Source organism: Boleophthalmus pectinirostris, unplaced genomic scaffold (genome assembly GCF_026225935.1).
Source record: "Boleophthalmus pectinirostris isolate CB_2022bp ecotype Guang Dong unplaced genomic scaffold, ASM2622593v1 HiC_scaffold_23, whole genome shotgun sequence".
In the NCBI taxonomy this organism is placed as follows: domain Eukaryota; kingdom Metazoa; phylum Chordata; class Actinopteri; order Gobiiformes; family Gobiidae; genus Boleophthalmus; species Boleophthalmus pectinirostris.
Genome location: NW_026571207.1, coordinates 2,889,823 through 2,907,826, shown reverse-complemented (window position 1 = coordinate 2,907,826; position 18,004 = coordinate 2,889,823). Strand labels below are relative to the sequence as shown.

At 40.1% G+C, this 18,004-nt stretch overlaps 2 protein-coding genes across 5 annotated transcripts in view; both read left to right on the top strand.

Moving 5' to 3' along the window:
- The window catches only part of rell2 (RELT like 2), a 35,138-nt gene extending 32,121 nt beyond the window's left edge, over window positions 1-3,017 (top strand). For all 4 annotated transcript variants that reach the window (XM_055158937.1, XM_055158935.1, XM_020939542.2 and 1 more), the window contains one exon: window positions 1,055-3,017. In XM_055158937.1, the coding sequence (XP_055014912.1) occupies window positions 1,055-1,274 (220 nt within the window). In that variant the 3' untranslated portion in view covers window positions 1,275-3,017. The remainder of the gene's footprint in view (window positions 1-1,054) is intronic.
- Window positions 3,018-12,413: 9,396 nt separating this feature from the next.
- On the top strand, window positions 12,414-16,583 carry rab33ba (RAB33B, member RAS oncogene family a). Its single transcript, XM_055158934.1, has 2 exons — window positions 12,414-12,930; window positions 15,301-16,583. The coding sequence occupies exons 1-2, from the start codon at window positions 12,703-12,705 to the stop codon at window positions 15,787-15,789; spliced, it is 717 nt and encodes a 238-aa protein (XP_055014909.1). The 5' UTR covers window positions 12,414-12,702; the 3' UTR covers window positions 15,790-16,583.
- The last annotated feature ends 1,421 nt before the right edge of the window (window positions 16,584-18,004 follow it).

Below are 18,004 nucleotides of genomic sequence, written 5' to 3'. Positions count from 1 at the left end.
GTATTTTTTTTACATCCTGTCAGAACGTGAGATCAGTTCTGACCAATCATATGGTTCATGGCCAGAACCCCCAAAAATAACCATGCAAAAGACTCCGGACACCTACAGTAAAATTAAATGGACAGCAGTTATTATTTTAAGTGACAAAACAACAAACAAATCAGGTATAATCAGTGTCGGGGAGTAACAGATTACATGTACCGGAGTTACGTAATCAGAGTACAAATTATGAGTAACTGTATTCAGTTACAGTTACTATTTTCAGTGAGTGGTAATTGGATTACAATTACTTTGTTGAAATAAATGGATTACACAGAGGTATTTTCCTGTTTTCACATTTTGGGCTATATACCCCCTTTTTTATTTTATTTTTTTATTTTTTTCCGGTAATTCCACTCATTGCTGGACACTAAACCAGGTCTAAAACTAGGTCTAAACCAGGACTAAACCCAGGTCCAAACCAGGTCTAAAACTAGGTCTAAACCAGGTCTAAACCAGGACTAAACCCAGGTCCAAACTAGGACTAAACCAAGACTAAACCAGGACTAAACCAGGACTAAACCAGGTCTAAACCAAGACTAAACCAGGACTAAATCATGTTGCCCGGACCGTGTCTCCTCTTCTATCAATAATATTTTTAATTTGGTTCAGTAAAGTCTGGGCTTTTTATTTTCTTTTATCAGACAAAACATCTTATGTTACGATTTCCTCGTCTTTGCTTCTCTACAGCAAATCAAGTAATACAAAGTATTCAGATTACATTACTCACTTTAAGTAATTTAATGGATTACGTTACAAACTACATTTTGAGGTATGTAATCTGTAATATGTAGGGGAATACATTTTAAAAGTCACCTTCCCAATACTGGGTATAATACATATATAATTATTTGACCAGATTTCATCAAAATGTATTGTATTCAATGAAATAATTGGTTAAATATTATTATTATTTTAATTTTGTGACTCCCCACTTTAGGAATCACTAGTCTAAATAGTTTATCCTTGTCATATATAACGTTTTTGACCAGTATTTATGTTTTTTCCTCTTCAGATTCCGGGTCACACACACAGGCAAGAAGAACCCGGACATCAGCGGCAGGATTCCGGACGTGCTGGTCGGCTCCGGGGACCAACTGGACCAATCCCAGGACAGCGACGATAGGAAGGACGCCGGCTACAACCTGCGAAACATGTTCAAGGACGTCGTCCCCCCTTCAGAAAGCACCAACGACATGTGGCTCCGAACACGGGGAAGAGGAGGAGAAGCCTGACGTTATTCGGGTTGAGGCGTGGTAGCGACCCCACCGGCGTTAAGGTGGTCAGTACCGGCAGGGACGGGGTGAAATTCATCCCACAGCCAGTTGTGTTGGAGGAGCCGCAAAACGAGGATGGCGAAAATGGAAGCAAAGACATTCATTTCAAAAGTGTGGCGGATCCGATAGAAGTGAAAACATCTGTTTCTGATGCGTCTGCAATCAAAACTCGAGCGTCAAATGCCATTGCTGTGGGAAGTTCAACGCAAGGAACTAAAAATGTACCTGCAGCATCAACACCTGCACCAAGCTCGCTTCAGATGTCCCTCAAATCTTCTCCAAAATCGCCGGAAACTGTTGAGGAGACAAACCAACATGTTCTTCTAAGCCCTGGACCCTTGCAAACCTCCACACCTTTATCCCCTTTGCCCGATCCTGGTGAAGTGCTCAGCCCGTTCGCAGCTGACTCAAATTTTCCGATAGATCTTCCAAGCACCCAGACACCTCCTGATCCCTGCACCAGTCCCGTTCTGGAGCATGACTCGTTTGCTAGCCCAGCGCTGATCAGCTTAGGTTCCTCACCGCATTCGTATTCAGTAAGAACTCCTACTTCGCCAATAGCCGTTACGCCAAGTCCAAAATTTAGCGCTAAAGATACTTCGCAACCTGCTTCGAGTCCTAAACTGTCGTCAGATCAACCTAGAGGATCGGCATTAAGGTCTTCGGACAAAAGTATGTCATCTTTGCAGATCTCTTCTCCAAGTTTTAGCTTACAAGAGGATATATCAGAACTTGGTCTCGGAAGTCAAACAAAGCCAGAAGGTTCCATCACGCAGCAATCGATGGAGAAACCTGAATTGCAGAACCTCGGAATTGCGGATGACGGTAGAAGTTCTCCACAGCTGTCTCCGTCCTCTCCTCTAGGGGGCAGAGTAAGCGGCGTGACCATTGTTAAAGCTCGTCCGGACAGCAAGAGGGAATTCTCTGTGGTCACTATGGTGGAAGATCAGGTGGTGGCTTCAGGTTCAGAGGTGGAACCTGGAGATGACGGTGGAGCACAAGTGACTCTAAGAGATGAGAAGGACGTTGAGGCAGTGGAAGAACCAAAGGACGTAGCAAAGGATGAAACTTTGCAAGACTAATGGAAAATGTTACTCACACGAACATTCAATCATGCAATACAATACTGGTTCCCCAATTGTGGTACTTTGCGTAAAATCTTCACTGTTGGTCTACAGGGTTCCCACGGTCATGGAAATCCTGGAAAAGTCGCGGAAACTGTGTAAATTCAATGAAAGTTTTGAAAAAGTCATGAAATTTTAGTATCTCTTTCACGCAGCTACAGCGTTCTGTTAAATTATCATTAGGCTGTTATGGTTATTTACGAACATCTGCGCCTTTTGTTTAAAAGAAACGACAATAAATGCACTGACACGATTTTGAATATTAAAAAACTATAAACCAAACCATTAGATGAGTGGAAAGGGTTAACATTTCATATTTCGCCCTAAAAGTCTGATCAATTTTATACATGTAGGTGCCGTAAAGTCATGGAAAATTCACTTTAGGTCAGTTTTGAAAATCTGTCAGAGAAAAAGAGTGGGAACCCTGGGTCTATCCATTTATCTCTCCGAAATATTTGAGATATTGTGGCTGACGTTCAAATGTCGAAGGGACTGGGAACCACGGCAATAAAATTAAGAATGTGACAGTTGTTTTTTTGTGCTCTGAACCATTAAAGAGTTGGTATTATGCAAAATATTCATTGAGCTTTCTACCATCATCTAAACAGCCTGAAGAGGTTTGAGATGTCATTCATGCATGTTTTGGTCATTTAGGGATCTCTCCCGGGCTCTGTTTGAACCCTCCTTACGTGTAGTGGTAAGATTCTGTCCGATCCTCAGCCCGAAATTCTGTCATCTATGCTCCCACACGACAATTCTGCCTAAATATTTTACAAACTTGACAAACTGATGCGATGTGCAGAAGTTTCATTAGTGTGACGCGCGCTGATGGTGTTGTGATAATGCTCTGAAGGGGGAGTGACTTGGAGAAAACAAAACTTTTAAAACATGTAGTGGTTATTTTAATAGTTTAACAATAAAAGATAACATGGTGATTAAAATCTGTTATGTGTCAGCTAGGGTGACCAGAAGGAAAATTGTTCTGTACTCGGCCTATTTATGACTGAAATATGAGTCTGTATAGTCACATTTTCTTCGTGTTTTGGTCATTTTAAAGTAGCTTTTCTGTATTTTACCGAAACAAATGACAATTTATGCTTCTCTTTACTGTTGGTAGGGGTCAGATTGGTTAAAAATAGGGACACTTGGGACATTTCTTGTATAAAACTGGGACAAATCAATGGATTTGGACACAGGGCTCCAAACTGGTAGCCCGATTCATCAGCCGGTTTCACTTCGTAGAAACCATGTGACCTCGCAGTGTTAGAATTTGTGTATGTAATGCGCCACTAACAGGGATAACTATGGAAGATAATTTGATTTTGAATTATAAATATGACAGATTTTCTCACTTTGAATTTTTTTAAACTCTGAATAAAGATGATTGAATTATTTTTATTCTGAATTTTAGTGGCTGAAATTTGAAGTTTACTTTCAATTCAAACTAAACCAAAAAATCACCACAGGTATTTTCAAGCCCTCCAATTCACCAGTCGAAATTCAGAAGGTAAAATTCGCAGTGAAAAATATCACAGCAAAAATCCAAGATGCCAAGGCAGAAGTAATCGATCATGTGAGCGAGGAGGAGAGAGGCTGTTTCCTATTGGCTGTTCTCATTTGTGGGCGGGGTTTACACTTAACAAATCAAAGAGATGAAGTTTCAGTGATGCTAATTCTGACCAATCAGATCGCTTCACTGCAACATTTTCTGTTTCTTACTAAGTTAGATCGGATCACTTTGGATCGATTGCTTCTGCCTTGGCATCTCGGGTTACTGTGAATTTTCTTCACTGCGAATTTTACATTCTGAATTTCGACTGTTGAATTTGAAGGCCTGAAAATATTTGTGCTGAATATTTAAAAGGTGATTTTTTTTAATATTGAATTTTATACACTGAAAATGTACACTTAAAATTTCAGCAAATAAAAATTCATAATAAAAAAATTCAAACATGTTTTTTCAGAGTAAAAAAAAAATCAGAGTATGAAATTCAACAGCATTTAAAATTCAAAATTTGATGAAACAAATTATCTTCCATAGAGAACTGGTATATTAAGCTTTTCCCAAATCCTATAGGAAGTAGGACAATTACGTCTTTCCTCTTGATAAAATTCACCAAACATTCTCTTTATTCCGGCTTTAAATCCTCGATCTCGGGAATCGTTAACAACACTGAATGTATGGCTCTTTGCTGATTGGCTGGTGCCCGAACTTCCACTTCTGGGGTTTTTGTGAACCGTCTAGTGCAGGGGTGTCCAAACTTTTTTCATCAAGGGCCACATATCTAAACACAGATGAAGCAGAGGGCTGATCGAGGGTTGTAGTCTGGTGCTCAATACTGTGAATAATTGAAATATGTGCATGTTTAACACGTTAGAATGAGCCATCGTCTTTATTCATTCTAAGATCCTTAAAACCACACACTAAATATTAAACTTTAGGTTCATCATGGGAGATTTTCAAAAAGACTTGCAGTAAAAAGTTCATTTTTAATTGATGCAAGGTAATTTGGGCCAATTCACCTGTAAGCCTGAGGGCCAAGAAAAATTTGTCAGAGGGCCGCATTTGGTCCACAGGCCATAGTTTGGACATGCCTGGTCTAGTGTATTTTGATTCCTGACCTAGTCGCTGGAGAGAAATGAAATTGAGTGGAGGGATTAGGTGGCACCAGCCTGGCTACCAAACTGGAACTGTCCTGGGTAAATAGGGATGTCTGGTCACCCTAGTGTCAGCAATGAATTCCCCATAGAAGTAAAATACCCCCACTTTAAAAACACACACATTTTGCTTTCTTGTGGCTTTAATTCACATTTTATTTCTATTTCACATCGCTAACGTAGAGTAATGTCCTGTTTTTGGAAAAATGCACTTTAAAACCTACTAGAAAATTAGAAAATAAATAAATTAAATCCTTATCCTTGTGAATGCTATCCTAATACATTCGCTGTGAACACACTTTGACCCCAGAATGAGTCCAGTTGTGGTTTATGGGCTCAAAAACTGTGCAAGAGAAGTCTGGAGTTGTGAACATGGGATCCTTTTTGACAGAGGTGTGTCCGCGGAGTCTTAAAGCGGCTGTGTCTTATTTATTTGTGAAGTTACATTTGTTTTGCCGTATTATAATTAAAATGCCACAAGCTGTCTGTGTCTAACAATGGAGCGTTTTTAACAATAACAAACGCAATGGCAGTGCGCTGTTGGCACGGCAAGTTGTCGTTAGTCATTAGACCATTTTTACAACGACCGAAAGTGCCGCGCTGTAGATTTGTAGAACTTCCAGGTGAAAATGCATGACGTATTCTCCACCAGCTTCATAAATTTTGCCCCATCACCAAATCTTCAACCAACAACGACGACGCATTAGTGAACTACTGAACAAAACTAACGTCACGGTCATGAATAAAACAGAATTAACTTGTTCACTCAGACTGGCTCTACAATTAAAATTTAAAATTCGATTTCATGATGTCGATATTAGCATAGATAGATAGATTTGTGCTGTTCGAATGCGAGATCCTAGAGATGTCTACGAAACCGTAACACCTTTAAGCTTTCGTCGTTCTTTTTCGTCTTTCTTGCCTTGATAGCTGCCGATAAATTCTTCATGTTTATCCTTTGTGGGCTTTGTTGGTTGAAGATTTGGAGACGGGGCAGATTTATGAAGATGCTGGAGGATACGCCGGACATTTCCACCGACATTTTGCCGTAGAAAACCATTAACAGGAAGTTCCGCAAACCTACAGCGAGGCACTTCCGGCTGTTATGAAAAAGGTCTATAGCGTGATGCCAAAACCTCGCCCTGAAAGTTGTGAATCGTGTATAAAAACTCATCGCAAGAATGTGACGAATGCATCTGAGAAGTAGTTTGGACTGGTGCTTTAAGTTAACTACACTTATATTTTGAGAATGTTCACAATATTACTCATTCACTTCAATAATTCATATTCTACTGTCCATTTACAGCTATCTGACCATACCTGGCAACCACCCATTCCCAAAATTGTATGTGTTGTGAAAATTTTGTTTTTTTATTTATTTTATACGAGCTTTTTCTAATTTAAATCTTTATCAGGTTTACATTTGCTAAGATCAAAAGCTTCCAAGGCATGCCAAAATAATCCGTGTATCATTCGTTTTTCAAAATAAAACCAAAAATAAGAAAACAAAAAAAAATTATAATTTTCTTCATTATTTGTCTCCAAAACCAAAGTGAAAAAACAGATATTGATTTGCTTTTTCAGTTTTCAATTTTTGTGTTTAAATGAAAAATGGAAAAAAACGGATAACGGACTAAAACAGGACTAAAACAGAACTGAGTTTCAGGACAGGGACTAGGAAAAAAACTGAAAATCTGAGACTGAGACTGGGACCAGACCAGGACTAAGACCAGACCCAGACCGGGACTGAGACCAGGACTGAGACCAGGACTGAGACTGAGACCAGATCAGGCCCAGACTGGGACTGAGACCAGGTCAGAGTCTGAGACCAGACCAGGCCCAGACCAGGACTGAGACCGGGACCTGGTTTTGTCTTGGTTCAGTTCTGGTTTTAGTCCTGGTTCAGTCCAGCATCTCAGTTTAAGTCCTGAATCGTCACCCGTTTTTTCATTTTGGTTTTGGAGACAGATAATGAAGAAAATTGTTGTTTTTTCGTTTTGTGTTTTGTTATTTTTGGTTTTATTTTGAAAAACGAATGAACGAATGACACACGGATTCAACATTTATTATTCATTTAATTCTATATCAGCCTATATAATGGCACAGATAATCGCTACTGCAGAATAACATAGAACTTTGATTGACGCATTAGTTAGTTAGTTTTCACCAAAAAAAAAAAAAAAAAAAAAACAGCACCAGACCCTTGCAGCAGCTGTGTTCTGGAGCATGTTCCTTACACATCATGTAATAACTCCAAAAATGTGTTTATATTCAATTTACCTCTTCAAACCTGTATCATAATTTCTTCCCTTGCAATAAAATGGTCTTCAACGTGACATTTTGTTGGTTTTCCATCTTGATAAATTGTTTGCTGTATTGTATTTTCAGAGCTTTTCATTTTCTTTCGATAGGCTCTAGTCACACTCACGTCACAAACCGGGAAGACGTTCGGAAACACGCGACGGCAACTTCCGGCGGTAGTAAGTCATAAAAACAAAAATCAAAGAAAAATGAGAAAATGTCCCCGTTTTTTCATGTCCATTGTCTTTGTAGCGTTCCGTTATGTTCGGCCAGTCAACAATATCTGGGTTTCACGTGACGTCACAGGGCTACGTTTGTCAGCACGCAAAATCAGATGGAGGGCAGGAAGTGAACTGACTGGAGGAAAATGCCGATGTGTTGTGTAGTTTACGGCTGTGCCAATCGTTCTAACCGAGAGAAGGAAAAGTGATTTTTTTAGAGTACCGAATATCGTCGTCCACAAAGGTCAGAAATGGGAAAAGCCGACAGAACAACGCCGTAAAAAGTGGATTACAAACCTGTTTGCGGTCGGGAGAATCAGAATCCGCTAATGCTCGTGTCTGCAGTGAACACTTCGACAAAGGTTTGTTACAAAGCTAAATTGTTTTTTGTGGTTTACCTAAACATAAACAAATCATTAACGGCTAACGACATTTGTTGACATTAAATAGTTCAGATAGAGGTTACTGCCGATACGCTGCAGTTTTTCCCATAACGTCTATACGCATAAAATAAGAGAAACACTCACCCCGGCGAAGACCAAACCATAATCATCATTTAGTCGTTTTGCACCAAGGTTGAGGATCCATCCACTGACAAAAAAAGTTATATGCCTCCAAACTTTTGTACGACTTCATCTGTTGTCTGGTGTAGAACGATGTCTGAAGAGCTAAATAGTTCGTGATCTCCTCTGCCTCGATTGTCGGCAAATCTTTTACTTCGGTTGAAAATTCTCTCATTTTCATCAGATCGGAGTCACGCCCAATATATTTGTCGACTAACTGCTTGTACTTTTGCCTCGCTACTGGCTCTAAATCCTTACAATAAGAACTCTTCTCCATATCTGTGTTCTCCAGAGCCGTGTTTGTCGTGTTTGTCTTCACTTCCTGCCCTCCACCTGAAATTCGCGCATCATCGTGATCACGTGACTGAAACCCTCCTATTACAAACATAACTCAGTTTTCATCATTTCCCCTCTGACACACAACTATGCAGTTTTCATTTTACCACAGTCACTCGGCGAGCCCTGTGTCGGGAACTACACCCGAAGTCGTCATTGCATGTTTGCAAACATCCTCCTGGTTTGTGACGTAAGTGTGACTAGAGCCAATAACTCCAAAAATGTGTTTATATTAAATTTACCTCTACAAACCTGTATCATAGTTTCTTCCCTTGAAATAAAATGGTCTTCAACTTAACATTTTGTTTGTTTTTGATCTTTGTAGCTTTTCATTTCAGTTCGATTGTCATCTGACTTCTCTGTGTTCTGTGTTTGTGGCTTGTGAGGGCCAGAGCGGAGAGCGTGACCAGAGCCACCGCACCGCTGATGATGATGTACTGATGTGACGTTTGTGAATGAATCAGCTCTTTTGAACGGTTCCTTCTATTTCTATTTTGATGGTCACACTTAACAAAGATCACAGTTATATATAAAGTGGGGCTAAAACACCAAAACTACAACCACAACCACATTTCAATTAGAACTGCAAACTAAAGAACTGCAGAACATGGAGGACTAAGGCTACTTTTACACAAAGCCGAGTTTGTTGAGAAACGAATATTTCCTTCCCTCCATTTTCCAAAATAACATCATGCACACAGCATTGTTTTCAAAAAGTTTTTTGTTCACAGGTGTCAAACATAAAGCCCGGGGGCCAGATCCGGCCCTCCAAGACCTTTAATCTGGCCCTTGGCTGATTTTCCTATAAAATATTTTAATTAAAATATTGGTAATTTTCTGCAGTGCTTAGCATAGTAGCGTCTCCAGCGTCTCTGTAAGTGGCCCCTCCCACCAGAGCAGCACAAATGAAGACTTGTCTCTTTCCAAACGCTCTTAAAGGACGATCGTTTTGACTGTTGTCAAAAATGAGAAAAGTGGAGCCGAGTGCAGGATTTTCCAAGAAAAACTGACTTATTCCTATTTACATACAAGTTCATGTTAAAATATTGCGTTGAAATTAAATTTTTCTTAAAGTTTCAGGTTGTTCATAATAATATAATATTTTGTAAAAGAAAGAGTTCATCAATTTAAAAAGATTTTTGTAATAGATTTGCGTTTCTCTGCACACATATTTGAACTTGTTTGTTAGTTATTGTTATTTTTGGGGTTTATATTCCATGAGTTTTCTGATCCGGCCCATTTGGGATCAAAGTAGGTTGGATATGGCCAAAATGAGTTTGACACCCCTGGTTTACATCAACCTGCATAAATCCTCCATCGAGCGCCGTCATAACTATGCCAACCTTCTGGGCGGCACCTGGATTAGATTTAAACCTGTAGCATTTATTTCATTACAGTTGTAAGTTTTACACACAAATACCTTGAAAAACGTGCATTAGTGAGCGAGCTCGCCTCTCCACAGATCTGTTAAAGAAGTGGTAAAATCACAGACCTCCAAGCCTCATTGCTCTCTGGTCGTGGATATGAAACATCAGCTGTGTGTGCAAATGAAACACATGAAAAGTGTTTCACCAGAAGAAATGTGACTGATGCTCTGATTCTTCTTCATCATCATCACCATCATGATCAGAGCAAAACGGAAACATTGGTCGCAGTTTTGGTGCGTCAGTTCCTTGCAAACGCCAAACTGTAGTTTTCCAGAATCTCCACTCTAGCTGGAGTTTTTTGAAAGATTCGTTTTCAGAGGTGAATTTGCCATTTGTGTAAAAGATGCAAACATACAAAGGGAAATGTTTCAGTTTTTAGAAATACCTGAGTACGTGTAAACAGGGCCTCAGGGGGAGAGTGAGGGGGTGGGACTTGATGGTACAAGGAACAGTGTGATTGGTCTAAACAGGTATCCACACTTCAAACTCCACCCCCGCAGCCACGTGTTTGTATCAGAAACATCAGTCTGTATCAGGACAGTCTTTTGTGGTGTCACCAACTACACTACAGCGGCACCTGAAGGCAGCACAAACTTAGATTTAGGCCAAAATTCACTGAAGCTTACCAGAACTACTCAACTCCCCAACAGCTCCCTGCCCACAGCAGTTTGGCTGGTAAATCAGACACTCTGATCAGACTCTATATGACTTTTACTACATCTGTTGTTGCACTGAATTGTGGTGGCTGTTTTGTTTTTACTTCACACTTCAAATACGTGATTAGTTTGTAGTTAAATAAGTTCTCACATTGGCTTCTCTCATATAAATAAATATTAAGAGCTCTTTGAAATGATCATATCCAAAATATTTGGATAATTTCTAGTGAATAAAATATTTTAGATCTTGCAAAGTGTTCTAGGTAGAACGTAATCTTACATGACATGACATAAACCAAACTGACACAGTGCTCATGTCAGTACTTGCCAGTGTTGGGAAGGTGACTTTTAAAATGTATTCCCCTACAGATTACATAACCCAGAATGTAGTTTGTAAAGTAATCCATTAAATTACTTAAAGTGAGTAATGTAATCTGAATACTTTGGATTACTTGATTTGCTGTAGAGAAACAAAGACCAGGATATCATCACATAAGATGTTTTATCTGATAAAAGAAAATAAAAAGCCCAGACTTTCCTTACCCATATTAAAAGTATTAGTGATAGAAGACGAGGAGACATGTCCACGCAGCATGATTTAGTCCTGTTAAATCCTGTTAAATCCTGTTTTAGTCCTGGTTTTAGACCTGGTTTATACTTGGTTTAGACCTGGTTTTAGACCTGGTTTATATCTGGTTTTACACCTTGTTTTAGACCTGGTTTAGACCTGGTTTAGTGTCCGGCAATGAGTGAAAAAAAAAAGAAAAAGAAAAGTGGGATTTAGCCCAAAATGTAAAAACAGGAAAATACCGCCGTGTAATCCATTTATTTCAACAAAGTAACTGTAATCCAATTACCACTCACTGAAACAGTAACTGTAACTGAATACAGTTACTCATAATTTGTACTCTGATTTTGTAACTCTGGTACATGTAATCTGTTACTCCCCAACACTGGTACTTGCTATGTAATAACCTGACAAATTGTTGAATTGAAATCGTATGGGAAGAGGAGAAACTTGTGAGCAATTATTAATAAATTGCTTTTGTAGGAAAATGTAAACCTATGCTTTTCTGCTTCTCAGAAACCCCAGTCCACAGACACAGCATCAGCCTGGGGGGAAGTGGAACTACAGAACTTAAAGGGCCTATATTACTCTATTTTCTAATTTATATTATAATGTCAATTGTAATATAGGACTTTTAAAGATAAATATGTGAACACACAATAGGTTTAAAAATGATTACTCTTATCCTCATTATATCTCCACCTAGGCTATATAATATATCCTGAGTTAGAACCAAAGAGCAGAACTAAGACAACTCAAGCTGATTTTGAAAAATGTCATGCAATATGTTATATGTATTAGGGCTGTGCAAAAATATTGATATATCGATATATCGTGTCGCTTAATGTGATGATACGGTATCGATATCGTGGGCTGCTGTATCGATATATCGCCAAGAGTATTTTGGGGTATATTTTCTCTATTTGTTTTGTTACTGCACTACAGTTTTGTTGCTTGTTCAGAGGAAGGAAACTTTTTTTATAATTCATTTGACATTTTCACTGTTTTGATGATTCAAATGGGCATTTTTCAGATGAAATTTAAAAACCTTCTCACGCCCCCAAAAATAATGAAAAGTAATAAACAGAAAGGTGGACCTAACATATTATTAACACTGTCCAGGCTTTTTATGTCGGTCTACAGGAGTCATGTGGTGGATTGGGGAGGGAGACGGAACGACTCAGCGACGGCCTTCACATTCCCTTGTTTCCTCACGGGACTGTTTAGAATGCTGCAACCGGATTACCTCGCGAGATCTGCGTCAGCTGGAGGACGTCGTACGTGGCTCGGTCGTGTTTACATTGAGTCTGCTGAGAATCTGCGGAGGATCCTCGACTGTGGCGCTCGGTGCAGACGCGTTTACATGTTTAGATGATTCACGAAGCGATGGGAGCGACTGACAGGCGCTTTGTTTGACGTGCAGGGGCGGGGTGAGTGTCCGCCGAGCCGCTGCGGAGAACGCCCTGCTCCCCCCCGGGCTCGCCGCCACCTCCGCCGCCGCCGCCGCCACCTCCGCCGCTGCTGCTGTTGCTATGGCGGACATCGGCTCTTCGCTTGAATTCTCCGGTTCCCTGACGAGCTCCAGCCTCCCACCGCCGCGGACCCGCATCTTTAAAATCATCGTGATCGGAGACTCGGGTGTGGGGAAGACGTGTCTCACCTACCGCTTCTGCGCCGGGAAGTTCCCCGAGAAAACCGAGGCCACTATCGGGGTGGACTTCAGGGAGAGGCTGGTGGAGATCGACGGGGAGAAAATCAAGGTGCGGGGCTGTGCGGGGCTGTGCGGGGCTGTGCGGGGCTGTGCGGGGCTGTGCGGGGCTGTGCGGGGCTGTGCGGGGCTGTCTGCGGGGCTCTGCGGGGCTCTGCGGGGCTCTGCGGGGCTCTGCGGGGCTGGCAGGTTTCCTAAAGGATGAATAGATACGTTATAACATAAAAACACAAGCACATATTTACTCCAAATGTGCATGAGTCAGTCATTGTTTCTGCATTGGACTGTGCATATTATGTCACAGTGATTTGGCAGATGCAGGTGAAGTGTCTCACAGATAAACGCAACCATTCGTGGCGTCACTCCCTGTATTTTCTTCTTTTTACAGTAGGAAAAAAAAAAAAACTTCAATAAGATAAAACGCTAATAATAGGGATGTAACAATAACTGAAATATCATGACATCGTATCGTCAAAGTTCTCACAATAATATCGTGGACCGTCACAATTTATCGAATTAAGTCTCTTTGATTAAACTAAGAGTTATGGTGCGGCAATAAAGTAAAATAAAGACATAGACCACGGTCCTTTGCTCCATGTGAGTGTAGACTACATGAAGAAATAACAGTTCTAAGCACTTTTAAGTCTTAGTTTTAATTTTAACATTTTAAGAGGAAAAAGGAGAATATTAACAGTTTTGTTTGCCTCCACAAAATATTGCAATAAATATCGTACAGTGAGATGTATATCGTGAAAACCGAGAGATTTAGATACTGGGTCAGTCCATATGAAATCAGCCGCCCTCCCCTATGAGCCATCTCAGGTTTGGCAGAAAAAAAATTCAAAAAATTTCTAAAATTACCAAATGAAAGAGTCTCAAATTTTGGCTCAATCTCTTGAGTCGTTCCTGAGTTATGGCCCATTGAAATTTTGGGGCCATGCCCATTTTTTCAAACACTTTAATTTTTTAGCATGTTTGAGAGACCAGAACTTCATCAAAAATAGAGCTCGGAAGCTGAAAATGTGTATTATTGTAGATTTTTGGTCATAGATTCTGAATCTGTTGTCAAATATTGTGTATCTTTTTTAAGGGGGGCACTGTGGGTGGCAACCAAAATCTCAAATTTGGTTGCCGCTATATATATATATATATACATATATACAATCTCACACTTTTCTGAGCTTTCATGTGGACGGTGTAGAGTCCCAAATATGGTCACAGACCAAATGTGATCTTTTTGGCCCCTTCTTTGGACCCTCGGTTCCCCATGTGGCACTGTTAGATGTTGATGTAATTTTTTACCAGAGAAACCTTGGCATATCCTGATTAGTTTAAAGTAATAAAAACATCTACTATTAACTTCCTTCATTTCAAACTGAATTTTTGAAAATGAGCTCTTACTGGTCATTTTTGGTGGAGCTCACCCTAGCTCTATTTTTTATGAAGAAATGGTCTCTCAAACATGCTTATAAATTAAGGCTTCTGAAAAATTGGGCAAAATTTCAATGGGCCATAACTTAGGAACGACTCAAGGGATTGATCTAAAATTTGAGATTCTTTCATTTGGTGATTTTAGAAATTTTTTTAAATTTGAGATGGCTCGTAGGGGAGATTCATTGAAAATGGCTGATTTCATATGGACTGACCCTATTGTTACATCCCTAATAGTGAACCATATTGTGATCTTTCCCACGATATCGCAATAAATATCGTACCGTGAGGTTCATACGGGGATGATATCGTATCGTGATATCGTATCGTGAGACTTGGACATCGTTACACGCCTAGTTAATAACTGCTTGAACCAAGTAGTAGTTATCTTGATTTGTCTTGTCTGTATAAATTAAAAATTGCCAAAAGAACAATCTCAAAATGACTTGTTTTACTTAAAATCAGAAAACAACTTGTATTATTAGAAATGGGGAGAATGTTTCTGTATACAAATTGTATTTTGAGAAAGAGGAAATATATTCAAATCAGGGTTACTTCTTGATTGAAGCATTTAAGATTTCATTTTTTGCAGTGTAATGTCTGTATTTATTCTTCCTTTTTGTTTTGCACACTGCCTCTGTTTTTGTGTTTCATTAGAGAGTGGCGTTTGAAGTGTGATGGTATGTGAGTGTAAGAGTTCAAAACACATGTACAAACACAAATAGAAAAGTCTACAACTCTGCTAAATATTTAGTTTATACTTGACTAGAACAAGAAAATCAAGTAAACTTTAGGCCGAGTAGAAAACCAGTTAGCAGAAACAACAGGGACACCGCACATTTATCATGATACAGCCACAGTCAGGACTCTCAGGGGCATTTTTCTCATGAGGTCAGTGCATAACCTCATACCTCAAGTCTTACGTTATGTATTGTGTATTATTACTGCATGTTCCATAATTCACTTGTGTTTCCCTCATTGCTCTGCTCAGATCCAGCTCTGGGACACGGCAGGTCAGGAGCGCTTCCGGAAGTCCATGGTGCAGCACTACTATCGTAACGTCCACGCCATTGTTTTTGTGTACGACGTGACCAACGCGGCCAGCTTCCGCAGCCTGCCCGCCTGGATCGAGGAGTGCCAGCAGCACGCGCTGGGCTCTGAGGTGCCACGCATCCTCGTGGGGAACAAGTGTGACCTGCGCGACTCCCTGCAGGTGGGCACAGACACGGCGCAGCAGTTTGCAGACTCTCACTCCATGCCGCTGTTCGAGACCTCGGCCAAGAGCCCGAGCGGCCCCGAGGACGGTCCGCACAGGGACAGCGACCACGTGGAGGCCATCTTTATGACTGTGGCTCACAAGCTGAAATCACAGAAGCCTCTGGTACTGAGCCAGCCGCCCGCAGAGTCCCGGGGGCCCACGGTCAACCTGAACAGGGCCCGAGACGAGGGGGCCCGGGGCTGGAGCTGCTCCAGCTGCTGAGAGACACTAGGGGGCAGTACCAGTGGTCTGGAATATGACTATTTAAGCCCAAAAAATCGAAAAAGAAAAAGAATCTGTGCTTCTGAAATAACTCTGTATATGACAATATGCACATATCAGTGTGATTCTTAGGGAGGAAATGGTTATTTTCACTAACACGACGGCAGTCAGTGCAGTCAATATTGGCATCAAATATTAAGTATTTATTACAGCAAAGGGTCGTGTAGATCCATCTGCTTTTATCCAGCGTCTGCTGCAAAAACAAAGCATAAAATCTCCTTATGACTTGAATGGCATTAAATTTTTTAAGTTTGGCCAGTGTACTGTTGCTTCATATGAATAACTCTATAAAGAAGCAGGGAGAATTTCACTCTCATTGTGCATCTTCATCCTGATCAGGTGTTCCCTTCGCTAACCTAAGGCATGTCTGTGTGGGACTAAACAGGATTACACTGGCTGTATTGTCAGCTTCTTGAAGACATTCTCAACGCAGCATTGTCTCAAGTACAAGTGAGCAGAGCGTCGGCGCTGGCATGGCAGAAATGGTGGAGTTAATTCAATAACACAGAGCACTTGTTTGCCATTGTAGAGGTTGTTGGTCATTCTGCCTTTATGTTTATACTCTTCAGGTTGGTTGACAGTTCAGTTTCGCTGTGCCACGGTTATTGTGTCTTTGGGCACGGCACTTAAACACCCCTTGCCTCCAGCGTCTGTGCACGCTGGTGTATGAATGTGTGTGAATCTTATTTTGATCATGAAATCTAAATAAAGTGGCACTGACACTTGTGACTTGACACTGACTCAAGACCTGGTTCTTTTCGGTGTTAAGCTGATATCTTAAAATATTTTTAACTCAAAGCCACAGTATGTGTTTTCTTTTTGATTTTTATTGCACTGAAAACCATAGAAAAACATGCATCCTAAAACATATCTCTGGAGAATGGTCCGAAGTAAGATCTCGTGAAACAAAATCTCACAAGACAAAATTGCCACAAGATCGTGCACACAGGAGAAAAGTGATCTTGTGAGTCTCTTTCCCCCTGAATTTACTTTTGGCTTAGATAAAAAAGAGTGAAGAACTGGTGAGTTGTATCATTTGTGAAGCTGTAGTTCCAAAAAGCAGGATGACGACAACCACTAAAGTATGACAAAAAATAAAAAATAAAAACAGCAAAGCCAAAATTGTGAAACAGGTTATAGTACGTTTTGATTATTATTTATTACAAATTATGTCAGAATCTGGTTTTGTCTTGTTCTCGTGGACTTAATTTCGTGGTGTGTCTTGTCGTGTGAAATTTGTCTCGTCCCACCCCTAGTCTGAAGTGGTTTTAACGTTCAATTTCCATGCTGACATGCCACCTCCAGAGTCGAGAGATTTGTAGAATAGTTGGAATAGTTACACATTCTTTCATTTGATACTAAATTTATGCATTCCGTCTCTGCGGCATGACTGATTTCCATGGTTAACAAAAATATATCGGTATTTTTCATGATCAAAATACTTTTAATTTTGCTAGTAAATAAAGTAAAGTGGTTTCTCAGATCAGCTTTAACCTTGAAACCTTTGTTCCAGCTTTCTGTCTTGCAATGTTTATATTAGTGCTGTCATGCGATAAAAAAAAACTGAGAGATTAATTAATTATGATCTGTAATTAATTAATCTAATTAATCTTTTTTTAATCTCACCTAAAAATTGCTGAGAAAAGCCTTCAATTTGAGGTATTTTCATTTAAATTCATTATTACATTATTGTGGCAGATCAAAAGACTGATATAGAACAAAAAAAAGTGACTTTATAAAGTCATTTATTGTTTAACAAATCTCTCCAAATTGGCTGTTGAGCCCAAGTCTCCATGAATAAAAAACTGTTTGCTGTAAAGTAGCAAAGACGAGGAAATCTGAACATAATAACTTTTGTCTACTTAAAGACAATAAAAAGTCCAGTCTTTCCTTAACCATATTAAAAATATTATTGATAGAGAAATGATTTATGTATGAAATCACTGGTTTAGTCCTGGACTGGGTTAGTCCTGGTTTTAGTCTTGGTGTTAGTTCTGGTTTAGAGGTGCACAGGAGGAAGCGCGGTTTACGCGAGAAAACGTACGCGGCTCACAGGAGCACGTCGGTGTCTGCGCAGTAACTACGGAAAGAAACGTGGTCCGCGCGTTCTCAGGTTAATGACGAAGATGAAGGTGTGTTTGTGTGTGTGTGTGTG